Below are 27,077 nucleotides of genomic sequence, written 5' to 3'. Positions count from 1 at the left end.
CAAAGTATATCCAACCAGGCTATAAGGTCATCCAGTGATGACTCAGACGGTTTTGATGGTGAATTTTAAACTCCACTGTATTCCTGATTTTTGTTTTGTGTGTTTTGATACGTATTTTATGGAGGAATGTTTTAATATTTGTATTTTATGGAGTGTTTTAAAATGATTATGTGTTTGTTTATGTAATGCTGTAACCTATCTCAAGCCATGAAAAGAGGCAAGCAAGAAATAAAATTATTGTTGTTGTTGTTATTTGAAACACAACAAAATGAGTCCACAGCAGACAAGATCACTTTGCTGGCTGTTGTATTGGATCACATGTCGGACACTTCCCAAGTATCTAGGACTACATGATGTATTGGCGAATAATATGTGCAGATGCCAGTAAGGTGGCCTTTTGCAGCTGGCGGAGGGTATTTAAGTGCAGGCCAAGGTCTTTAGGCACTGCACCCAGTATGCCGATCACCACTGGGACCACCTTTACTGACTTGTGCCAGAGTCTTTGCAGTTCAGTCTTTAAATCCTTGTATCATGTCAGCTTTTCCAGTTGTTTCAATCTTGCTGTTGCTTTGGATTGCCACATCAACAATCCATATTTTGTATTTTAACACGATTGTGAGGTCAGGAGTATTGCGCTCCAAAACTCTGTCTGTCTTAATTCGGAAGTCCCACAGTAGTTTGACGTGTTCATTTTCTGTAACCTTTTCAGGCTTATTATTATTATTATTATTATTATTATTATTATTGGGATTTGAACATGAATTGCTCAACTTCCAGTCAACATATTGATGCCCTTATTTCAAATTTTACTCCAAAGAATCACATTTTAAAACCAGTTATGAACCTTTCATGTTTTCAGTTCGTTACCATCTGTCTTGTGGTTGATTAAACTAGGTTGTCAGCAGTTCCTCTTTTTTGTTATTTTGCAGAATAGATAAAATTAAACAACCCTTCATATGTTCTACAAACAACGCAGTGACTATTCATGTCAAATTTGGGGAAAGCTAAAACGTTGTTGTATTAGTAGAATTCTATTTGAGTGACTTACAAGATACAAAGAGATGTGTCTTTGAAACAAATGTGTTTTGTAAAGCAGATGAGAAAGCTGTCTCAAATTATGTTGTGGTTTCTTCTTTTTTCCTTTTGGACTTTACTTCACATGGATGTCAGCTAGAACTATACATCTCTAAATTCCTCCATATGTTATTGATCTTTTATTATTTGTATTGTATGGATACACTTACAAAGATGGGGCTTAATTCATCTCACCGGAACAACCACTGAGTAAGTGGTTTGAGATTTTTGAGTTAAAATTTGGAATTTCCCAAATGAATAAAAAGTAAGATAGTTTTTCAAAAATCCAAGTGAACTAGACTTCATGTGAGGAGCCACCAACTGGGTAAAATATATAATTTGTTGATCTTTATGCAACGTAAGATTAAAAAAAGGAAAGGTAAAGGTTTCCCCCTGACATTAAGACTCTGGGGGTTGGTGCTCATCTCCATTTCTAACCCGAAGAGCCGGCATTGTCCATAGGTCATGTGGCCAGCATGACTGTATGGAGCACTGTTACCTTCCCACCAGAGTGGTACCTATTGCCCTACTCACATTTGCATGTTTTCAAACTGCTAGGTTGGCAGTCGCTAGGGCTAACTGCAGGTGCTCATCCTGCTCCCCAGATTTGAACCTGCAATATCTACTTTGAATTGGATTATTTGTGTCTACACTCAGATAATGTGGGATTTTCTGCCTCAATATGTTGTGGCATAAGTCTGTGTGGAAGGGCCCTCAGATAACTCACTTCAAAGTAGATCTTGTGGGATTTTCTGCCTTGATATTCAGTGACATAGGGCTGTGTCGAAGGGCCCTGAGTCTGGACTCAGATAACCCACTTCAAAGCAGATATAGTGGGATTTTCTGCCTCAATTTTCTGGGTTATAGGGCTGTGTGAAAGGGCCCTGAGTGTGGACATAGTTAACCCAGTTCAAAGCAGATATTATGGGATTTTCTGCCATGATATTCTGGGACATAGAGCTGTGTGGAAGGAAGCTCTAAACCAGGGCCCTTTCACACAGCCCTATATCCCAGAATATCAAGGCAGAAAATCCCAAAATATCTACTTTGAATGGATTAGTTGCGACTACGCTCAGATAATATGGGATTTTCTGCCTTTATTTATTTATTTATTTATTTATTTATTTATTTATTGTGTCAGTGGCAACCAGACAATTGTATTACATTTTCTGCCCTGATATTATGGGATATAGGGTCGTGTGGAAGGGCCCTCAGATAATCCAGTTCAAAGCAGATCTTGTGGGATTTTCTGCCTTGATATTCAGTGACATCAGGCTATGTTGAAGGGTCCTGAGTGTGTACTCAGATAACCCACTTCAAAGCAGATATTGTGGGATTTTCTGCCTTGATATCCTGGGATATAGGGCTGTGTGGAAGGGCCTTGAGTGTGGACTCGGATAACCCAGTTCAAAGCAGATATTGTGGGATTTTCTGCCTTGATATCCTGGGATATAGGGCTGTGTGGAAGGGCCTTGAGTGTGGACTCGGATAACCCAGTTCAAAGCAGATATTGTGGGATTTTCTGCCTTGATATCCTGGGATATAGGGCTGTGTGGAAGGGCCTTGACTGTGGACTCGGATAACCCAGTTCAAAGCAGATATTGTGGGATTTTCTGCCTTGATATCCTGGGATATAGGGCTGTGTGGAAGGGCCTTAAGTGTGGACTCAGATAATCCAGTTCAAAGCAGATATTGTGGGATTTTCTGCCTTGATATCCTGGAATATATGGCTGTGTGGAAGGGCCTTGAGTGTAGACTCAGATAACTCAGTTTAAAGCAGATATTGTGGGGGTTTCTGCCTTGATATTCAGTGACATAGGGTTGTATGGAAAGGCCCTCTGATAACCCACTTCAAAGCAGATATTGTGGGATTTTCTGCCTTGATATCCTGGGATATAGGGCTGTGTGGAAAGACCTTGAGTGTGGACTTGGATAACCCACTTCAAAGCAGATATTGTGGGATTTTCTGCCTTGATATCCTGGGACATATGGCTGTGTGGAAAGGCCCTCAGATAACCCATTTCAAAGCAAATATTGTGAGATTTTCCTGCCTCAATATCCGGGATATAGGGCTGTGTGGAAGGAGTGATATTCAGTGACATAGGTCAGTGTGGAAAGGCCCTCAGATAACCCAGTTCAAAGCTGATATTGCGGGATTTTCTGCCTTGATATCCTGGAATACAGGGCTGTGTGGAAGGGCTTTGAGTGTGGACTCAGATAACCCACTTCAAAGCAGATATTGTGGGGATTTCTGCCTTGATATCCTGGGATATAGTGCTGTGTGGAAAGGCCCTCAGATAACACACTTCAAAGCAGATATTGTGGGATTTTCTGGTGGTTATATTATCCTTGTGCTGAAATAGAGGCTTGTAAACTTCCCTTAAACTCCTCCTTTGCAATTTGGCAACACTTCTCTCCCAGTGTGAAGTGAAGGGTGTGTGCCTAATAGACGTGCGTGGCTTGTGTGTTTGCGGAAGTCTCCCTCCCTGTGCTTTGAAAGCCTCTCTTTCCCTTTAAGCGCCTCGAGGCGGGGCCTGCCTCCAACTTTCTTGCCCAAGTTTTCGCCGTCCGTTCGTTCCTGGGACGCACGGAAGCGCCTTTCCCTCGCAGCCAATCAGAGGCGCCCCCGCGAAGAAGCCCCTTCGGCTCAGCCTGAGCTGGCCTCGACGTCCTCCTCGCTTGCTGCTGCTGCTGCTTCTCCTCCTCTTCAGCGTGGCCGATGGAGTACCTGACCACCTTCACGGGCAAAGGCGGCCGGCTGCTGCGGGGCACGGCTAGCCGTTTGTGGGGCGCCGGGGTCCCCCGCCAAGTCCGCTTCCAGGACTCCCTCCACGAGGAGGAGCCTCCCCCTCTTCCACTCGGTAGGGCAGGGGCAGAAGGGAGGAGGGCGTCCGCACCAGGCCTGAGCAGCACACTTCAGCCCTCCCTCCAGGTGTTTTGGACTACAACTCCCACAATTCCTAACAGCCGGCAGGCTGTTAGGAATTGTGGGAGTTGGAGTCCAAAACACCTGGAGGGCCCAAGCTTAGGTGCACCCTTAGCTGGAAGGGGAATTGGGGAAGCCTCTTTACCTGTCCAGCTGGCAAATCCATAGTGGTTGCCTTCTGAACTGTTGACCTAAGGCCCTTCCACACTGCCCAGGATATCAAGGCAAAAATCCCACAATATCTGAACTGGGTTATCTGGAGGTCATTCCACACAGCCCTATATCTGAGGGCCTTTCCACACAACCCTATGTCACTGAATATCAAGACAGAAAATCCCAAATATCTGCTTTGAAGTGGGTTATCTGAGTTTACACTCAAGGCCCTTCCACACAGCCATATATTCCAGGATATCAAGGCAGAAAATCCCACAATATCTGCTTCGAAGTGGGTTATCTGAGGGCCTTTCCACACAGCCTTATGTCACTGAATATCAAGGCAGAAAATCCCACAATATCTGCTTTGAAGTGGGTTATCTGAGTCCACACTCAAGGCCTTTCCACACAGCCCTGTATCCCGGGATATCAAGGCAGAAACCCCCACAATATCTGCTTTGAAGTGGGCTATCCGAGTCCACACTCAAGGCCCTTCCACACAGCCCTATATCCCGGGATATCAAGGCAAAAAACCCCACAATATCTGCTTTGAAGTGGGTTATCCGAGTCCACACTCATGACCCTTCCACACAGCCCTATATCCCAGCATATCAAGGCAGCCCTATATCCCAGGATATCAAGGCAAAAAATCCCACAGTATCTGAACTGGGTTATCAGGAGGACCTTCCACACAGCCCTATATCCCAGGATATCAAGGCAAAAACTCCCACAATATCAGAACTGGGTTATCTGGGGGTCCTTCCACACAGCCCTATATCCCAGGATATTAAGACAGAAAATTCCACAATATCTGAACTGGGTTATCTGGGGGCCCTTCCACACAGCCCTATCTCCCAGGATATCAAGGCAGAATATCCCACATTATATGAGTGCGGACTCAGATAACCCAGTTCAATGCATATATTGCGAGATTTTCTGCCTTGATATTATTTATTTATGAGATTTATATGCCGCCCTTCTCATCCCGAAGAGGACTCAGAGCTGTTTACAAGATATATATATATATATATATATATATAAATAAATAAATAAAAAAAAATATAATATAGTTTAGAGCCCCCGGTGGCGCAGTGGGTTAAAGCACTGAGCTGCTGAGCTTGTTGATCGAAAGGTCGCAGGTTCGATTCCGGGGAGCGGTGTGAGCTTCCGCTGTCAGCCCTAGCTTCTGCCAACCTAGCAGTTCGAAAACATGCAAATGTGAGTAGGTCAATAGGTACCGCTCCGGCGGGAAGGTAACGGCGCTCCATGCAGTCATGCCGGCCACATGACCTTGGAGGTGTCTACGGACAACGCTGGCTCTTCGGCTTAGAAATGGAGATTAGCACCACACCCCAGAGTCAGACATGGCTGGACTTAATGTCAGGGGACATATATATATACACACACACACACACACATACATACAATATATTATATTATTAGCATAGTACAATATCAATATTAAATATTACTATATTGTACAATACCATTATATTGTAATATTACATGTAATATAAATGTATAATTATAATATCACATTATTAGTAGTTTTATATTGCATTACATCAATATAAATAAAAATGTAATGTTAGTTTGGGATTAATAGAACTCAAAAACTACTGCAGGAATTGACACCAAATTTGGACACAAAACATGTATCAGGCCAATGAGTGACCATCACTCATAAAAACACTGAAAAACACAGCAGAAGAGACAAGAAAAACCAAAAAATAAATAAATAGAAAATACATTATAACGTATGCACAAAGCCACATATACACAAATATGTGCATTCATTCTATAGTGTAGATGCACCCTTAGGTTTCTGCTCATTTCTTGGCTGCAGGATTTCATTTATAAAAATAAAAATGTAATGTTTGTTTGTGGGATTAACATAACTCAAAAACCACTAGACGAATTGACACCAAATTTGGACACAATACACGTGTCAGGCCAACAAGTGACCATCACTCATAAAAACACTGAAAAACACTGCGGATGAGACTTAAAAAGCAAAAAAAAAAAAACACATTACAACACATGCGCAAAACCACACATATACACAAATATACACATATAGACACACACAAAACACATATGCACAGGCTGGGCCACAGCAACGCGTGGCAGGGGATGGCTAGTATATTATATTATTAGCATAGTACAATATCAGTATTAAATATTACTATATTGTACTATACCATTATATTGTAATATTATATGTAATATATAATTATAATTTATTAGTAGTAGTATTAGTATTATATTGCATTGCATTATAATATAAAATATGTAATATACAATATATTATATTATATTATTAGAATAGCACAGGAGACAAGGTGGAACTGTCTTCTGCCCCCCTCTCTCTTCACTCTGGCCCAGAGCAGCAGTTGTTACTGGTGGGAGGGGTCCCCAGCTGATGACATATGCAGGAGACAAGATGGAATGTCCCCTGGCCCCTTCTCTCTTCACTCTGAGTTATAGGGCTGTGTGGAAGGGCCCTGAGTCCACACTGCCATATACTCCAGTTCAAAGCAGATAATGTGGGGTTTTCTTCAGCTATATGGAAGTGGCTTCAGTCCACAATGCCATGTATTCCAGTTCAAAGCAGATAATAGGAGTCCCCGGTGGCACAATGGGTTAACCCATTGTGCCAGCAGGACTGAAAACTGACAGGTTGGAGGTTCAAATCCCAGGGAGAGCTCCCTCTGTCAGCTCCAGATCCCCATGCGAGGACACAAGAGAAACCTCCCACAAGGATGGTAAAACATCAACAATCTGGGCGCCCCCTGTGCAACATCCTTGCAGACGGCCAATTCTCTCACACCAGAAGTGACTTGCAGTTTCTCAAGTCGTTCCTGTCATGCAAAAAAAAAAAAAAAAAAAAAAAGCAAAAGCCACATAACTTAGAATATTAAGGCAGAAAAAACCATATTATCTGAGTGTGGACTGTGTTATATGCCCCTCAGTTAGAATAAATCAGTTTGTGGAGCTGGTATTTAAATTTCTGATCATACTGGGTGCTGAGCGAAAATGTTCTGGGGTAAACACAACATGTGAGCTAAATGCCATAAATTCACAAAATCACATCTGATCTTGGAAGCTAAGCAGGGCCAACCCAGATTAGTACTTAGATGGGAGATCACCAATGAATTCCAGGCGCTTTAGGCTATATTTCAGATCTCGGAACCACCAAAATCATCTCTTGAGTATTCCTTACCTAAGAAAATTTACCTTAGTATATTCAAGTCAGAAAATATATCAACAAAAACTTGTTGATGTTCTTGCTAGTCTCTTTATGTGATTTTTCCCAAAAGGTTAGCATGAGAGGGAGGTATAGATGGGTTTTGAATCAGGAGCAACCACTTCATTTACATCTCTTATACTAAGGGCAGGTGACTTTATTTCTGGACTTTCAATTCTTGATGTTTTGAGTCAGTCTTGATAATGGTAAGGAATGACAGAAGTAGTCATCCATCTACATCAGGGAAGGCTCGGGTTCCTCAACCTTCTTCTGGATGGCCCATCAATGTGGACTGGAGCTATCAAACCTAATTCTCCTTTCAGTGCCGAATGCAGAGTGAAGTAGAGACTATATCTTGAAGGAGAAGCTGCTGTTTCTCTGATTGCTCAATTGCTCTCTTTTAGCAGTAAAGCAGGGTGGATCATTTACTCTCATATCTTGGAAGGATCTACTGTGAGTGGAGAGGTGAGGGTGTCATAGCAAGAAGGATTGGTCCTGGCATATTTATTTATTTATTTATTTATTTAACATATCAGGAATGTACCAAGGGTACAGTTGCAATGTTTTTTTTAAAAAAAAAAACATAAAGTTTAAAAACTTGGTATTATATTAAATGTCCTTTAACCAGTAGCTGGCCACTTGGAGTGCCCGTGGTGTTGCTATAACACTTAAAAACATTGTGCATGTGTCAGGGCTCAGACTGCATTGTAATAGGTGGTTTGTGGTTTGCTGTTCTCCACACTTGCATGTTGTGGACTCCACTTTGTGGTCCCATTTCTTAAGATTGGCTCCACATCTCGTGGTGCCAGAGCGTAGTCCAGGGGTCTTCAAACTAAGGCCCCGAGGGCCGGATATGGCCCTTCAAGGTCATTTACCCAGCCCTCGCTCAGGGTCAACCTAAGTCTGAAACGACTTGAAAGCACACAACAACAATCCTATCTCATTAGCCAAAAACCAGGCCCACACTTCCCACTGAAAGACTACTAAGTTTATATTTGTTATAATTTTTCTTCATTGTAATTATTGTATTGTTTTTAAGTGGGGTTTTTTTGCACTACAAATAAGGTATGTGCAGTGTGCATAGGAATTCATAGGAGCTCCCGGTGGCACAGTGGGTTAAACCCCTGTGCCGGCAAGATTGAAGACTGACAGGTCGCAGGTTCAAATCCAGGGAGAGGCAGATGAGCTCCCTCTATCAGCTCCAGCTCCTCATGCAGGGACATGAGAGAAGTCTCCCACAAGGATGATAAAAACATCAAATCATCCAGGCGTCCCCTGGGCAACGTCCTTGCAGACGGCCAATTCTCTCACACCAGGAGTCACTCCTGACACAACAAATAAATAAATAAATAGGAATTCATTCATGGGTTTTTTTTTCAAATTATAATCTGGCCCTCCAACATTTTGAGGGACCCGGCCCTCTGTTTAAAAAGTTTGAGGACCCCTGGTGTAGTCTGTTCAGAGCCTTCCAAGTCGCCCAGTCTTCTGTGTGCCCAGAAGGGAGTCTCTCATTTGGTATCAGACATGGCTTGAAGTTCCGGGTTTTAGCCTGCCACTTTTGGACTCTCATTTGCTGAGGTGTTCCTGCAAGTATCTCTGCAGATCTTAGAAAACCGTTTCTTGATTTAAGGCGTTGGCGTGCTGGCTGATATCTGAACAGGGAATGGGCCGGAGATGTCACTGCCTTGGTCCGGTCCTGGCATGATCTTGAGTAAGAGAAAATCCTTGCAGGATTATTAATTGCAACCTCTGCTTGTTTGCTGTTGGGGGATTAAACATAAGGACTTGGATTTTCTGGCCCCAGTACTCATCACAACATTATCTAGTGGAAGTAATGAGGAGGCTGTTCTTGCATAGACTCTTAGCTTCACTTCTGGTCAGAGTGGTGGTGGTGATTGAGCCTAGTGGGTCCTGTATGCAGAGAGAGGCGACAAGTAAGCAAAAAGAAATGACGGCTAACATGCCAGCTGTTTCTTAAGGAACAAATAGGTTTTGGGGGCCCTTCTGCACCCAGGACCCCTTGCTGTGATTCCCAGAGAGAAAGATTGAAAGAGGAAATAGGTAGGCAGAGGCAGGAGTAGCTGTTTTACTGCCTTAACTATTTTCCCTCAGAGCAGCCAGACATGCCATTTCTTTATTGCATGTCCCAGATGGTGAGGACACACCTTGGAGATGATTGTTCCTTCTGATTACTTCTCAGTTGCCTGCTTTTACAAGTTAATGGCAACTGCCTTCTCTTTGATGAAAGGAAGGTGAACCCTTCTCCCCACATATTTATGCTTTGTGCATAGCACAGAAGAGATCACCTTGTCCATGGCTGGTTATTTCGAGCTGCTGTCCCAGTGCACAAACCCTAGAAACTGTCTTCCATATTTAAAATTAATACTGCCACACATCAGCATGTTTGGTAGGTCCCATTGAAACCTGCAGGAATTACCCGTAGATAGATAGAATCATAGAGTTGGAGGAGACCTCATAGGCCATCCAGTCCAACTCCCTGCCAAGAAACATGAAAATCACATTCAAAGGACCCCAGACAGATGGCCATCCAGCCTCTGCTTAAAAGCCTCTAAAGAAGGAGCCTCTACCATACGCTGAGGCAGAGAGTTCCACTGCTGAACAGTTCTCACAATTAGAAAGTTGTTCCCGATGTTCAGGTGGAATCACCTTTCCTGTAATTTGAAGCCATTATTTTGCGTCCTAGTATCCAGGGCAGCAGAAAACAAGTTTGCTCTTCCCTCCCTATGACTTTCCCTCACATATTTATACATGGCCCTCATTATGTCTTCTCTCCTGCAGGCTAAACATGACCAGCTCTTTTAGCTGTTCCTCATAGGGTTTGTTTTCCAGACCCTTGATCATTTTAGTCACCTAGCTCTCGACACATTCCAGCTTGTCAACATCTTCCTTCAATTGCAGTGGCCAGAACTGGGCACAGTATTCCAGATGTGGTCTAACCAAGGCAGAATAGAGGGGTAGCATTACTTCCCTGGATCTAGGCACTGTACTCCTATTTATGCAGGCTTTTTAGCTGCCACATCACGTTGGTTCATATTTTACTTGTCCACAAGGACTCCCAATATCTTTTTCACGTGTATTGCTGTCAAGCCAGGCATCCCCCTTTCAGTATCTTTGCATTTCATTTTTTGTGCCTAAGTGGAGTATTGTGCATTTGTTCTTGTTGAACTTCATTTTGTTAGTTTTGGCCTCTCTAATCTGTTAAGATCATTTTAAATTTGGCTCCTGTCTATCAGGAGTGTTGGCTATCCTTCCCCATGACTCAAGGATCACTGCTGTTCAGCAGTAGTGCATACATATTCAGAAGTAACATATTCCTGTGTTCATTTGAAGTATGTGTTTCCAAAATAAACACACAAGGCCCTGGCCTTGAGTTGATAGGAAGTTGCCTTGAAATGGCTTAACTTTTTGCTTACTCTGGTCAGCAAAACTTATCATTTATCAGGGCAGTATTTTTTCAGAGAGAAGAAAAAAGGGAGGAATAAGAGCAAGGACACAATGAACAGATGCAAAGGACAGCAGGGCTCCTGCCACCTTTAACAGTTGTGCTTCTGCTTTTGGCAGATGCAGCTTATCATTCAGCCATAAAGAATCTGGAATTTGCCAGAATTTTTTTCTTTTCAAGGAGAATTTGGAAAAGCAAAGTTAAAAGTATATGCGGAAGAAAAAAAAAACCTTGTTGGTTAAAGAGCAATAGAGTCTTCTCTGTCACTTCTGATCTCATTATAATTGTGAAGATGGGCAAGAGGGGACAGAAAGGGCAGGAGTTGAGTTGTAGTATATTGTGGCTATAGGCATTTCGGAGTAAAGGGTTGGAAAGGTCAGGAAAGCAGTAACTATGTGATACACATGCATACTTTTGAGCACATTATAGATGTTAGAAAGGTCCACTACACATTTTAATTCCATTTCCCTTCCTGAGCATCTCTTTCTTTAAGTTTTAATTTTACAGGCTTTTAAAAGATATTACAGTTAAGGAGATAGAAAGTGTTCCCTTGACAACTGTATACCACCTTGCTCTTCTGGTGTGTCCCCCCCCCCTCCCCCAAAGGTAAAGGTTTCCCCTTGACATTAAGTCTAGTAGTGTCTGACTCTGAGGGTTGGTGCCCATCTCCATTTCTAAGCTGAAGAGCTTAGACGCCTCCAAGGTCATGTGGGCAGCATGACTGTATGGAGCGCCATTACCTTCCCACTGGAGTGGTACCTATTGACACACTCACATTTGCATGTTTGCATGTTTTCAGACTGCTAGGTTGGTAGAAGCTGGGGCTCACCCTGCTTTCCAGATTTGAACAGCCGACCTTCCGGTCAGCACTTTCAGCAACTCAGCGGTTTAACCTGCTGCGCCACCAGGGGCACCCTTTGGGCAAATATTAAAGACTTCACATGCAAGAAATTAGAACTTTTAGAAGCAAGAACCTGTAGATAAAATCCCACCCTTGGAATAAATGAAATGCTTTTAAATGTAAGATATTGTCCTTGCGTATGTGCCTAAAAGTCTCTGATTTTATTTTAGTCATCACCTAAATAGGTTGTTTTCTCTCTCATTTGCACTCTGAATAAGGTTCTTTTGTTTCTACAGTAAACTTGGATACTGTAGAACTCAAAAGGAATTGACTTTTGTTGCTCTTTATAAATTCATTCCGACCATTGAGATGTTTTGGTCCACCTTTAATCCTCATTTTCTCAGGTTGTGTGTCGTAGCACCTTTTATTGTTAAGGATACTACATTTTTAACTTTATGCTATAAACTGTACTGAATTTTTATATGGCATGCTAAAATGCTGTATGTTAGTAAATTATTCTTCAAGGAATGTTAACATTTTACTGGGATGACGTATTTGAAACACTTTCAGATGGCAAGAGGTTGGACTGGAAGGCCCACTATATGATACTGTTACCCCCCTCCCACAACCTTGGGCCCACTTTCCATGGTTTCAATTTCCCCCAGTCAGCTGCATTCCCCCAAATGTTGTGAAGTCTTCATCATCCATGGTTCACATTTCGTGGTTTCTGTTACCTATGGTGCCAATATTAGTGCTCTATGGTTCAGTGCTCTCCACTGATTCAGACATCCATGAATGTGCTTGTGTGTATTGTGTGTACAGGCGTACTTCTCAAGATTTAGTAATGTTGATCTCTTGACTACCACAGATCAAGTTCGAAATGCGTACCTTCTACAACTGTACTTCATTTATTTCTCCCTAAGTAAAATATGCTTTCAAGTAGCAAACCCTTCTGAACTTTTTATCTGCTAACATCAGATTTCAACTTCAAATGAGTTCGTTACAGAAGCTCCTATACTAATTGTTTTTTCCAAATTATCTCATGCTTTCTAAATATATATTTTTATAAGCTTTACAAAGAATTAGATGCTACTCTTTGAAAATAGTAAAGGAACATAAATCATTTAACGTTGTTGAGAGCATAGCTTTTGCTTGTTCAATTCTTGGCGTCTCCAATGAGGCTTAGAAGGTCTTCTACCTGAAACCTGAAAAAACAAACAGATATATAGTGTATTAATCCAATATATTGAGCCAAATAGGCCAGTGATGTGATCTCATAGGAGAAGTAGGGGCTTTCTGAGTATGCATTTGAAACAAACATTTCAGATTCAAGCAAAATTGGTCTGATACTGTGCAGTTGTTGGATTTATTATTGTGTGTATGTGTTCTGGAAGCATTATAATGAGTCGGAACATTAATTTTGTGTGCTTCACTGTTTCAGTAAGCATTGTATGCCCGAGTCAATGACCCAGTGTCAACATAATATATACTTCTTTCTTTTAAAATAGTTTTTTTCTTTAAATTAGGTGCTTTTAAATTAACTAAATTTACAACATAATAGCATAAATGTAAGAAGACTAGTGTAGTTCAGTTTTATATTTGTACTGCACAGGCTTGTTCTTTGACAAGCTGATGAGTGTCAGTGTGACTTTCTTTGTAAACCAGATTACAAAGATCTTCATAGAGATTGTATTGAATAGATTGGGCCTACGTGTATAATTCTTGTGTTCTAACTAAATGTCTAGGTCATGGGAGTCAAGTAGCTTTGGGGCAGGGGAGATACGTGTGAGTGAGATCCCAGTTCCTTGCTGCTCATAACTTCTACAAACTATAGTTATATTTGCACAACCTCACTTATGAAATCTGTTAATTCATGCAAGACGTATGAAGGGTTTTGTTCAGTGAATTCTGGAAGTACTCTTGGCTGGTCTTACTGTTGGCTGGTCTTACTAACTACATGAAAGTCTTACAGAGGTTCTTAATATTATTGTTCCAGTACAATAAAATATGTTTACCTGACATGCCAGAAAAAAGGCAACATGATTTCGTGAATCTTCATCATCATCATCATCAATAACACAAACCTTTGAGATTTTCATTTCATAGCATTTGGGAATATATATGAAACTGGTGTTTTTTTTCTTGTGAGATTGAGTCACAGCAAGACTCATATTCCTTCTGTTTATTGTACCAGTAGAAGTTTAAATCTTTCTTTATCAACATAAGGACTTGAAAAAAAAATGGTTTCCTTTAAACTAGATATAGAGAGAGGAAGTCACAGGATCAAACTGTGATTTTAGATACTTTCGTATTTATTTATTTACCATATTTATACCTCACCCTTCTCATCCCGAAGGGGACTCAGAGAGGCCTTACAACTAGGCAACAATTTGACGCCACACAAATACAAACAAATAACATAAACAAATATATTAGAAACCAAGAAGTTAAAAACATTGAACATTAAAACAAATAACTATGTAGTCCAAAAACATAATCCAAAGATGTTCCATTCGTCATTGCATTATTTCGTATTCACTTATTGCACTGACCAAAATTTATTGACCAAAAGTTTGGTCCCATTGGTCATTCCTTCTAACTAATACATAATTACAATATCATGTGGCTTCCTCTCTTTACCAGTTCCCAAAGTGCTTAAATCATGTACTACTACAATTAGTTTTGAATTGAAAAAGGATAAATATTAGTTTCTTCCTCTTCTTTGCTGAAAAGAGGAAGCAGACTCTCTCTGAAGCTATGATTTTCCACTTTGTAGAATTGAGCCCTGCCACTTTCTGCATCAGAAGCAGGATGTCAGTGTAGTTAGGGAAGTGGTTTTAATTCATTATTCTTATGGTTGAAAAATAATGGGTTATGAGAACTGTCTGCTCATAGTTAAAAATGGGCACCAGCATGGCAATCATAATATTGTGCTAAAAGGTATCTAATAGATGGCAATAAAATCTGAAGTACAAACATTTATAAATAATATTTTATTTTGATATATGAGTCGTGCATGTGCTTCATTTTATTTTTTGTACTGTTTTGTTCTTTTAAAAAAAAAAACAAAAAACTACACTTAGCTTTGTTCTCACACGTGAAAGAAGCTGAATGGATAGGCCAAGACAAAATGGTAATCTCCAAGCATGCAAAACTAGTTTAATTTGTCCATGGGATTTAGTATTTTGTTATTCTATCTCATAGATCATAAATCCAACTGCTTTTGAAATTATGAAAGTTTTGAAAGCAGTTAGGTTATTTGTAGTTTAGCTGATTAAGGGGAGAGGGTTAAATCAGGGCACCATAAGACACTTGCATAAGCCATAATTTTGCCCCCAAACTTGCTATTGACTTATACATGACTATATGTAGTAATTAGACCTTTGATAATTATCTTCACTCTCTCCCCCTCCCTCAACAAACCACTTGGTTTAAAATAACATGGTTTTAATGCTTATCATGCTATAGTCAACACACTCAGTCCCTTGAATGATTTCCCCTCCTCTAGGTATTGTGATTTACTTCTAATTCTGCTATTCCTCTGTCTGCTCCTCTTTTTTTTTTTTTTTTGGCTATAATTTGCATTTCTATCATTTTGATAACTAAACTTGGGATGTTGTAGTACAGTGGTTCTCAACCTTTGGAATGCTGCGATCTCTTAATACAGTTCCTCATGTGGTGGTGAACCCCAACCATAAAAAAAATTGTTGCTACTTCATAACCACCTCACCCCCTACCAACCCCAGAGATCCCTCCGTTCTGAGGACCAATATCTATTGGAAAATCCCAGTGTCAAGACCTTGCGTCTAACAGCAACCAGACGCAGAGCTTTTACAGCAGTGGCACCATCGCTCTGGAATACTCTGCCACCTGAAGTCCATGCCTTGCGGGACTTACCAGCTTTCCGCAGGGCATGTAAGACATACCTGTTTCGACAGGCCTTTGATTGTTGATATTGCTGTTTTTAAATTGTTTTTAAATTGTGTTAGATTTTAGTCATTCTTGTAAGCCACTCGGAGCCCCAGGGGAGTGGCGGCATATAAGTTCGAATAATAAAATAAATAAATAACTGTAATTTTGCTACTGTTTTGAATTGTAATGTAAATAACAGATATACAGAATGTATTTTCACTCACTGGACCAATTTTGGCACAAATACCCGATACGCCCAAATGTGAATACTGGTGGAGTTGGGGGGAATTGATTTTGTCACTTGGGAGTTGTAGTTGCTGGGATTTGTAGTTCACCTGCAATCAAAGAGCATTCTGAACTGCACCAACAATGGAATTGAACCAAACTTGGCACACAGAACTCCCATGACCAACATAACATACTGGAAGGGTTTGGTGGACATTGACCTTGATTTTTGGAGTTGTAGTTCACCTACATTCAGAGAGCACTATGGACTCAAACAATGATAGATCTGGACCAAAGTTGGCACAAATACTCAATATGCCCAAATGCGAATACTGGTGGTTTTTGTGGGAAATAGACCTTGACATTTGGGAGCTGTAGTTGCTGAGATTTATAGTTCACCTACAATCAAACAGCATTCTGAACCCCACCAATGATAGAATTGGGCCAACATTCCCACACAGAACCCACATGACCAACAGAAAATACTATTTTTTCTGATGGTCTTTGGCGACCCCTCTGACATCCTTTTGTAACCTCCCCCCCCCCCCCGGGGCCCCGAGCCCCAGGTTGAGAAACACTATTTTAGTAGAAGAATGAAGATCGGTATCAGGAGATGGTATAAAATGTACTCAGGTTGGGCAGGTTGATGAGAACTAGATTTCTTGGCTTCTAAGGACATATCGGGTGGGAATAGTCTTCACTAACTGGAGAAATGGAGTGTTGCTCTCCATCAAACAATAGCTTGTCATAAACCACTGCAGTGTGTAGTTTGTTACAAACCACTGCAGTTTGACAGAAATAATAGCAAAGTCTTTGACTGTTCATAAATAGAGATTGGTGTCTAGATATAATCTTCAGGTTTTTTTCTCCTGGGTGGTATTTGTTCTTAAATTATAACTAAGCTGAACAATTCTGATTACAAATAGTAGATGTGGGAGTATAGACCGATGGCCTGTGATCAGGTTTTAATGTAGTGTGCCAAGATGCTCATGACTAATAACCTTTACACATCTTACCTAGTAATGGCTGTGACAAAATATATTTGTAGTGTGGTGTATTTCTGTGAAAAGCTTCCTATGTGTATATGAAGAAAATTGCATGTATTAACTAAAAAAATACTAATTGCTCTTTAAATAATTAATATCCCTTTTGATTTTTCTTTAAAGCCTTTGCCAATCATGTCACCGGTTCTTTAAAAAATAGCATCAAGTTGTGAGAGGGCTTGAGGATGAACTTTCCATAGTTTCTCATTCTATGTTGATGTTTTCCCCAGTTTCTCTGTTTGATGAGATCCTTTCTGAAGTTTATATAGTTTCTAGTAATAATATAACACACTTTATAATACACTTTATTTATATTCCACCCTTCTCTCCTAGGGGACTCAAAATGCATTACAGCATTTACATACATTCAAAGCCTTTACAATCATATACAATGAGACACACAAACAGAAGCAAAGGCTTCTCCTTTCATTTCTGGCTTCTGGAGGGAGCGCTCATCTCTGACTCTGAGGAGATGCTTTTCTCCATTTTCAAGCGGAGGAGCCTGTGTTGTCACCAATTGTGTGGCCAGAAAGAATGCTTGGAATATCTCTTTGCCTTTTCCCACCAAAGTGATAACTATTGTCTACTCAAATTTGCATGTTTTCGAACAGCTAGGTTGGCAGGAACTGGAGCTGACAGACGGGAGCTCACCCTGTCTCACAGATTCTAATTGCCAACCTTCAGGTCAGCAGTTTAGCAGCACAAGGGTTTAACCCATTGTGCCAGGGAAAATCTCATCCTATTTTGAGATTTTCTCTGGTTTCTTTGTTTCATGAGAATCTATACTGATAGTAGGCAGTTTGACATCCTCTTAATATTTTGGACTAAATGTTCCACAATCTCAGTCACTGGGACTTATTGGTGCTATAGTCCAAAATATTTGGAGGACACCACGTTTTCTGTTGCCAATATGTGCAGAGCTGGATTATTAGCTTGTTTTCTGCTTCCTTGGAGACTAGGACGCGGAACAATGGCTTCAAACTACAAGAGAGGAGATTCCGTCTGAACACGAGGAAGAACTTCCTGACTGTGAGAGCCGTTCAGCAGTGGAACTCTCTGCCCGGAGTGTGGTGGAGGCTCCTTCTTTGGAAGCTTTTAAACAGAGGCTGGATGGCCATCTGTCAGGGGTGATTTGAATGCAATATTCCTGCTTCTTGGCAGGGGGTTGGACTGGATGGCCCATGAGGTCTCTTCCAACTCTTTGATTCTATGATTCTATGATTCTGTCAGTAATTTTTCTATTTAGTAGCATTAGTAGACAGGCCTTTAAAAATCCCCATGTTCCTGGTGTTCAAGAAAAATCCCCAAGTTCCTGGTGTTTTTACTTTGTTGTTGTGCGTTTCCCAGGCTGTATGGCCATGTTCCAGAAGCATTCTCTCCTGACATTGCACCTACATCTATGGCAGACATCCTCAGAGATTGTGAGGTCAGGAGAGAATGCTTCTGGAACATGGCCATACAGCCCGGAAAACTCACAACAACCCAGTGATTCCGACTATGAAAGACTTTGACAATACATTTTTACTTTGTTATTTGTTAAAATATTTTTCTAGGGCCACACCACATACAAAACTTTTAGGACAGATGGGAGGGTCAATTTTGATGTTTTTTTACTGTATTTTATCAATGGCATATAATTGTTGCCAACACTGTGAACTGCCCTGAGTCCCCTTCGGGATTGAGAAGGGCGGTATACAAATACCGCAAATAATAAATAAATAAATTGGATTCAAAGTTTACCTTAAGTAAAATCTTCCTCAACCTGAGGAGCTAGTTTGCTGCTAAACAATATGTTGCCACAATCTATAAATAGGCAAAAATTGGGATGTTCCCTCTTTGTGTATGTTATATTTTTTATAGCATGGTTCTCAAATATGCAACTTGAGTTTTGTTTCTTGTGAGAAAGCAGATGGTCTGTAGATGGTGAGATGCATTGCTCAGCACTTCTATTTTGAAATTTGAGGTGGCCCACACATAAATCAATTTCTGATAATGGTAGCTGGTGTTGGAAACAAGTGCAACTTTCCCTGGAATAGAATTCCAGTTCAATGCAAATTTGCAGTTGAAATTCAAACAGTTGAAAGTGGAGCTGAGGAGGATGTGGTGCTGCACATATTGAGAGGTTGTTCTTGAAACATTGCACTTCTCAACTGACAAAGTTATGCAATTGCTTTGCCTGTATGTCCTATATCCAAAAAGCCAAGTGTTCGTTAACATGTTCCAGTTTTCGTGCCGCTGCTATTTTTAAGGAAGTGTAGCTTTAAACTGGGTCTGATCTCAGAAGCTCTGCGTAGTGTACTGCAGGTGATGGGCAAACCTTGTGGGGTGTAGACCTAATTAAACTATTACCCTGTATTTTTTTCTGTTTTGCTATTTGGCATTTTATGAATTGAGAACACCCTGGATGTTTGCAGGTATTGACAAAGCATTACTGATCACTGGAGTTGTTTATATTAGTCGCATCCTTAAAGCAGAGCGGAGGAATGAAGCCCCTGTTCTGGCAGCTAGTTGCCTCTTAAGCTGAGCCGGGAGTCACAGGATATAAGCTCTATAACTGGTGAATTTGATGTCTGTCTGCAGGCTGTAGTCAGCAGCCTGTGACAAGACCGAGAGGGAGAGAAGAATGAATGTAACACATGCTTTACCTCATTTTTTTTCAGATACTGGGCAAAAGAAGACCCTCGACAAGAAGGATGGGAGACGAATGTCTTTTCAAAAGCCTAAAGGGACTATAGAATACACAGTAAGTACTCTGTTTGCATTGCATGCAAAGGAAATGTTTAAAGGTTTTGATAGTTAACATCAAAATAATGCCTAAAAAGAAAAAAAAAGCTTGCATGTTATTTTTCTTTTCTTTTTCCCTTTTGGACTATACCTGTGACAGGCAGCTGATCATTTTAGCAGGATTGACGAGTACTATTTTGAGTCTTCACAGTCATGATGCAGAGTAATTCTAACAAGGCAAAGTTAACCTTTCAAATATTCTGTAAATTAGTAGGATGTGCCTTTATGTACAAAAACATCATTTTCCTCTCAGAAGAGAAACAGATTTTCAAATCTCATAACTGTCCTTAAAGCTTCCAGTGTTGTTAATGATTTGCTGAACACATGTGAACATAATATTACTTTGTCTTCCTAATGTTTATAAAAATGTTCTTGTGTTCCTTTAATCGTTTTACTTCAGCTGTTGCTACTTCAGAGCCCCGTTCTGTTTTCCATGGCAGTGTCTGAAAATGGAGCTATGTTCTTCAAATGACCCTCAACAGTGCTGCAGTCAGTGCTCACATTTCTGGTTACTAGGGGAAACTGAATTGAGAAATGTTTTGTTCCATATTGCCTATCTCGCTATGAATTGAAATGTATGATGTTTGAATAGGCATATTAACTGATTTGCAGTGTGGTCTTTGCAATAAAGCTCCTATAGGTCAAGTAAAACAAATGCACTTAACTTATGAAAACATAGGCAGCCTTAGATTCCATCTACTGGATATTTTTTGTAAATCTTTTAGAAACAGAACTAGCTACAGTGAGAACTTCCTACCAGTTGGTTGGAATTTCCAGTAATATTCACCAGTATGTGCCCATGAAATGTAATTAGGAAGTGAATCTATGAAGAATTACAGGATTGTAGAGATAGCAGGAACCTCAAGGATCATTTAGTCCAACCCCTGCCATTGCAGGAGTCTACAGAAAAAGCATCACTCGTAGTAGATGGTCATCCACATTTTGCTTAAAAACCTGCAACTCAAAGCAATCAATACAATTGTTGCTGTTGTTGTTGTTGTTGTTTAATGTATCATAATTCTTTCACTTAAAGTCAGTGTGATGCAAGCCAAGCTGTAACTATCATGTTTCTGCATTTTAACAAAATGAGTTAGGATACCTTCTACTAACCATACACCTGCAAGCTCTCCAAAACTTTTCCAGGCACTCTCTGCTTAGTATGGTATAATTTCTGTTTTCTTTTTGTACAGAAATAGATTTCAAGTGATAACATGATGGAGAGTTGCTATATTTTGATGTAACTGTTATCAATCATTTTTGGTAAATCAGGTTGTGACAGCTGGTATAGTTTTTAGTGAACCATACTCTTCCAGTGCTTTATTCATCTACACAATAGTGAATCAATGAAACCTGCACTTAATTTGTATTAATATACCAAGATTGCATCATTTTATAGTGCATACATGCAAAAAGTAATTCTTTGGCAGGTCATTTAAAATACTGTTTCCAGTTACTGTATATAGATCAACCATGTGTATAAGTCAACCCAAGTTCTTTAGGTTGATTTTTGGAATGCCCTGTTGTTAAATTGGCTTTGACCTATGGTAACTTCAAGAGACCTCAAAGTCACCCTATAAGCAGCAGCCTCTTAGATCTTGGAGACTTAGAGCCATACCTTCCTTGATTCAGTCTATCATCTTTTCCTACTACCTTCTACCTTCCCAAACATCATATTTTGTAGTGAGTCATGCCTTCCCATGGTATGTCCAAGTTACTATAGTCTCAGTTTAGTTATCTTGGCTTCTAGGGAGAATTCCCTAAGTTTTAAGTGAAATAATTGTGAGAATATATACTGGTAGTAATTTAGACCCTCATAGTTTTGTTGCCAACTTCATTTGCTGAAATTGCGTATAACTGTTCTGTACACCATTAGGAAGTTATTTACTACAACTCCTAGAAATCCTAGCTAGTTTACCAGCTGTTGAAGGCCAAAAACATCTGGGAACCCCAGATTGAGAACCACTGATCTATGCAGTTTTTATTTATTTGCAAGGTGTTTCTTACTCATCCTGTATATTCTTAAAGCAGTGTATTTTTTGAAAATAGCTTTATTTTTCCAAAATATAAATTGTTAAAATATTATTAAAAAATACTTCCGTCTCCCATATGCTGAAAAGGTTGTTTAGTAGAAGGCGATGATAGTATCCTGTCAGAGGAATTGAAGATTTTCTTGGAAATGTGGCTGCCACTTTCTTTCAAATTAATAACATATCCCTTTATGTGAAATTTAGGCTGAATTTTGTTTTTATTTGAACCAAGCTTAGAAATAAAATTTCCTGTGCTAAGCAATAAAATTAGTTGCCAATAAAAATTAAGAAACCATATTCTGATTCTTGAGATGCTGGAGTTCAAGTTGTCCCATTTCTTATTCTTTTCTTTTTCTTTTCTTTTCTTTTCTTTCTTTTCTTTTTTTTTTTTTTTTTTTGGTAAATGATCTTTCTTCTAGTAGACCTGGTATTCCTGAACTCGGCAAATCACTGTGTATAGTAGGAAATGAGGCAAACCATTTAGGGCAGGGGTCCACAAACTTTAAACAGAGGGCCAGGTGACAGTCGCTCAAACTATTGGCAGGATTATAATTTTAAAAAACATGAATGAATTCCCATTCACACTGCAATATCTTATTTATAGTGCAAAAACATTTAAAAACAATACAATAATTAAAATTAAGAACAGTTTTAACCAATATAAATTTATTAGTATTTCAGTGGAAAGTATGGGCCTGCTTTTGGCTGATGAGATCGGTTTGTTGTTGTTATTGTGTGCTTTCAAGTAGTTTCATACTTAGGTTGACCCTGAGTAAGAGCCGGGTAAATGAAATTGGAGGGCCGCTTCCGGCCCCCGGGCCTTAGTTTGAGGACCCCTGGTTTAGGGCATGGAATTGACAGCATTTTCTTGAATTGTAGATGAATTGGAATGCACATCTATTCAATCCATACCTTGGGAAGTCTTGGGAAGTCCATACCTTGGGAAGTCTGACTTGGCCACGGTGGTCTATGCTCTTGTTATATCCCGAATAGATTACTGCAACACGCTCTACGTAGAGTTGCCTTTGAAAACTATTCAGAAGCTTCAGTTAGGCCAACAGGCAGCAGCCAGATTGTTCACCAGAGTGGCATACAGGGAGCATACCAGTCCTCTGTTACATCACCTCCACTGGCTGCCAGTCTGCTACCGAGCACAATTCAAAGTGCTGGCTTTGGCCTATAAACCCCTTTACAGTTCCGGCCCAGCTTACTTGTCCGAACGTTATCTCCTTCTATCATCCACCTCGGAGTTTAAGATCATCAGGGGAGGCCCTCCTCTCGATCCCGCCACCCTTGCAAGTGTGATTTGTAGCGACAAGAGACAGGGCCTTCTTGGTGGTGGCCCCCAATCTATGGAACACACTCCCTAATGAAAATAGGTCACCCCCGTCTCTCCTATCCGTTAGGGAAAAGCTTAAATCATGGTTGTGGGACCAAGCATTTGAGCAGCAGATGCAGTAATAATAATGCAAACGATTTATGTGACTGACAGTGGACAGACCTTGGATTATGACTTTGGATTTAGATTTGTTTAACTTTTAACTGGATGTTTATAATTTGTTGTTTTCAGCTAATGTTTTAATTATGATTTTGTTTGGCATCTAATGATTGTCAGTTATGAGCCACCCTGCCCTCCGCCCCCCCGGGACAGGATATAAATGTCTGAAATAAATAAAGAATAATAAATTCAATATGTCTCTGAGTAGAAACGCCATGAACAGACCGCAACATCATAATGAGAATCATGAAACACAAGTTTTCAAGCAAGTTAAATTATGATGGCTCATTCTGATGAATTGTGTGTGTTTCTGTGTGTGACAGTTTAATTATTTGTAAACACATGATTCTCTAAATTAATATACTGTCATGTGGCTTTGAATCTGGAAAGGTCATCCTAAAGTTGCAGCTAGCTTTGTCAGTGAATATGTATGCATGTACTGTATATATAAAATGGGGGAAAACTTGGGGGGGGGGGGGCATTTTTGTAAAAAATTGAACTCCAATTCCAATTTGATTTCTTCAAAGCCAATGCATGAAAAAGTATTATTATCCCAAATGCTTATAATGGGTGTATGTTGTAAAGAACACAATAGGTTTCAGTTTATATCCTCCTTTCTGGGATATTGTGCAAGGCATCAGAATCCATTATAAAGGAAAACTAGTTAAATATTATGGATGCTGAAGACAGTTAAGTCTGACCCTGAAAGTTGCCTTAACAGAGAATAGAAAATTCCCCAGGAACAATATAAAAGTAGCTCTGGACTATTACTAAAAATGAATGTGCAGTTGTTGAAAAAATAGAGTCTTCCCTGTTTTTTTCTTAGTAGAGCGTCAGAAGTAGTATATATATGGTATGTCTTTTGGATTGCCTTCTTTTACAAGAATAATGTTGGCATCTAATATTAATCTTTCAAAATAAAGGTAAAAATTTCCATAATGTGTATAAATCATATGCATCTTCTTTTAACAGGTTGAGTCAAGAGATTCTTTGAATACCGTTGCCTTGAAGTTTGATACAACCCCCAACGAATTGGTTCAGTTAAACAAGCTGTTTTCCAGAGCAGTTGTTCCTGGACAGGTATTACCTGTTGTATAACATACAGGAGGCAGATCGAGTAGTTTTCTTTTCAAATGATGCTGGGAAAGAGGTTGATCATTGACTTTCTAACATTTAGTTATATATCTATCTATCTCTTACCCTCAGTTGGGGCTGAATTCTTTTGTGGAGGAGTGTTGAAAAAATAGACTGCGTCTTTTAGTCTCACTTGGGAAAGACAGAGTCCCATTCTTCTGCAAGAGATTGCAGAAGTGGGCTAATGTTTTTAAATGTAGTTACACCTTTACTGCAAGAACTAAAATATGCTTTCCTTGCATGAAAGATGGTTTTCTGTTGTGTATGTGTAATGTTCCTGAGATTGTTGTACTCGCTTATGATATTTTGAATGTTCCCTCAAATTAGGAAAAGGGAAAAGCTATGTAGAAAACATTTTTTGGGAGGGGGGAGTCTGTTGTGGCCCTGTATGTTCTGCCTTTTATTGAAGGGCTGTATTATAATTTGACGTGAGAAGGCATTCAGAAATCTGATTATCAACACCAGATATATGAAGCTGTTTGATTCAGGAAGGCTTCTGGCATGAGATTTTATTAAAACTATACATTTACCTTGAATTTCCAGTCCTGTCCTGTTCTTAGGCTAGTTAACAAAATTAGATTCTATGCTGGCTTTTATATTGCCTTTGTAGGGAACCATGCCCAAAGACAAATATTGAAAGCTATCTGAAGTGAATTTAACTTAAGCTAGTCTCCAGGACCCGACAATAAACTAAACAGAGGTGGTATAAAATAAATGCTAATATTCTTCAGAGGCTTGGTATGAAAAAGGCTAGTACAGCTTTTGTTAAAAATAATGAGAAAGGCTTGTGGTAGTGTTTTATACTGAGAGAAAATGTGAGGAACTAATAGAAGGTAGAACCTGGGATGCAATTGATCTTAGGAATTTGTTTGTTATGGTCAGGTGACATAGCCAGTGATATGTGATACATTAAGTAGGGGATGCTTATTCACCTTAAATTTCCAGATATTCTTCTCTTAAACTATTTAACAAAATAGTCCCTGCTCAGTCCATTACTACCACTATGTGAAAGGTGATTACTCGTGGTTGAGTATGATTGTATTCTAAGGGTAGAGTTTTAATGGTGGGTCCGTAAGTGACTGTAGATCTGCATGGTCTTTCTCAATGAGGACATAGATTTCCAGATGGAAGGCAGTCCTGACAAGGGTTTGCTTGATGTGCCTTCCTCTTGACACTTTTCTCCCTCTTGCCTTCTATTTGTGCTTCTTCAAAATCCACAGCACTGTTGATAAAAGCTGACCTCCAGTTAGATCTCTTGATGGCCAGTGCTTCCCAGTTCTCAGTGTTTACCCCACTTTTTAAGGTTAGCTTTAAGCCCATCTTTAAATCTCTTTTGCTGTCCACCAACATTCAATTTTCCGTTCTTTAGAATAAAGTAACTGCATTGGGAGATAGTGACCTGGCATTTGGACAATGTGACCAATTGAGTTGATGGCAGAAAATCATTACTTCAATGCTGATGGTCTTTGCTTCTTTCAAAACACTGAAGTTTGCTTGCCTGTTTTCCCAAGAGATTTTCAGGATTTTTTGGAGGCAGTGCAGATGGAATCTTTCCAGAAGTTAAAAGTGACTGTCGCCGGTCAATGTTTCCCACGCGTACAATAGAGTTGGAAGGACAATAGATATATAAACAGAACAAGCATTTTGGTATCTCTATGAATTAGCCACATGCGAAATACAGAATGCCAGTAGAGCACCAGAAATATTTGGTTAAGTAGACAGATGCATTTTAAATAAAAGAAATTACTGGTATGAGAAAGGCATGTATAATTTGTCAATTAGTCTCAACCACAGTATATGAAATATTCATAGATCTGTGTCTGAAATATGTATGGAAACAAATTAATTAATAGCCTTCTCAAAACATTGTGTTTCTGTTTTGCTTATAATGTTGAAATCTTGCAAATTGATGATGTGCTGATCAGACATTTGGTTTTTTAAAAAATAGATTTTATATGTTCCTGATCCAGAATACCTTTCCAGCGTGGAGAGTTCTCCTTCTCTTAGTCCTGTAAGTCCTTTGTCACCTACATCTTCAGAAGCGGAAGTTGAGAAGACAGCTGTAAGCGTAAGTAAATGTCCTCTGATAGTATAAGGTACATTAAGTTATGCTTGGCATTCCTATGGAGGCATCTGAAGAGAACTTTGTAGCCTCCACTATTTTAACTATTACCATAGGTGTATTTGAGGTGTTTTTTAAATAGAAAATTGTACAAGAGTTTCTAAATCAAACTTTAGCTTACAAGTTTGATACAAAAAAAAAAAACCCAGTGTATATCATTTGTGTATGTAGCTGATAATTTTCCTGAAAAATATAATATACTGACAGAGATTTCATAGAATCCTAAAGTTGGAAGAGACCTCATGGGCCATCCAGTCCAACTCCCTGTCAAGAAGTAGGCAAAACAATTCCAACAGATGGCCATCCAGTCTCCGTTTAAAAACTCCCAAAGAAGGAGCCTCCACCACACTCTGGGGTAGAACAGCTCTCACAGTTAGGAAGTTCTTCCTCATGTTCAGGTGGAATCTCCTTTCCTGTAGTTTGAAGCCATTGTTCCGCTCCCTAGTCTCCAGCGCAGCAGAATACAAGCTTGCTCCCTCCTCCCTATTACTTTCCCTCACATATTTATACATGGCCCTCATCATGTCTTCTCTCAGTCTTCTCTTCTGCAGGCTAAACATGACCAGCTCTTTAAACCGCTCCTCATAGGGTTTGTTCTCCAGACCCTTGATCATTTTAGTCACCCTGC

The 27,077-nt window shown here is 39.9% G+C and overlaps 1 protein-coding gene across 3 annotated transcripts in view; it reads left to right on the top strand.

Moving 5' to 3' along the window:
* OXR1 (oxidation resistance 1) overlaps positions 1–27,077 on the top strand; it is a 279,731-nt gene that overhangs the window by 192,393 nt on the left and 60,261 nt on the right. For 2 of the 3 annotated variants that reach the window (XM_060775765.2, XM_060775764.2), the window contains exons 5-7: positions 19,545–19,627; positions 24,166–24,273; positions 26,276–26,395. In XM_060775765.2, the coding sequence (XP_060631748.2) occupies positions 19,545–19,627; positions 24,166–24,273; positions 26,276–26,395 (311 nt within the window). Of the gene's footprint in view, positions 1–3,659; positions 3,936–19,544; positions 19,628–24,165; positions 24,274–26,275; positions 26,396–27,077 lie in introns of those variants that run through there. The other variant, XM_060775768.2, reaches the window with a different exon arrangement.

Source organism: Anolis sagrei, chromosome 4, assembly GCF_037176765.1.
Source record: "Anolis sagrei isolate rAnoSag1 chromosome 4, rAnoSag1.mat, whole genome shotgun sequence".
Classification (NCBI taxonomy): domain Eukaryota; kingdom Metazoa; phylum Chordata; class Lepidosauria; order Squamata; family Dactyloidae; genus Anolis; species Anolis sagrei.
The sequence above is the reverse complement of the archived record's forward strand: the minus strand, read 5'-3'. Positions and strand labels throughout refer to the sequence as shown.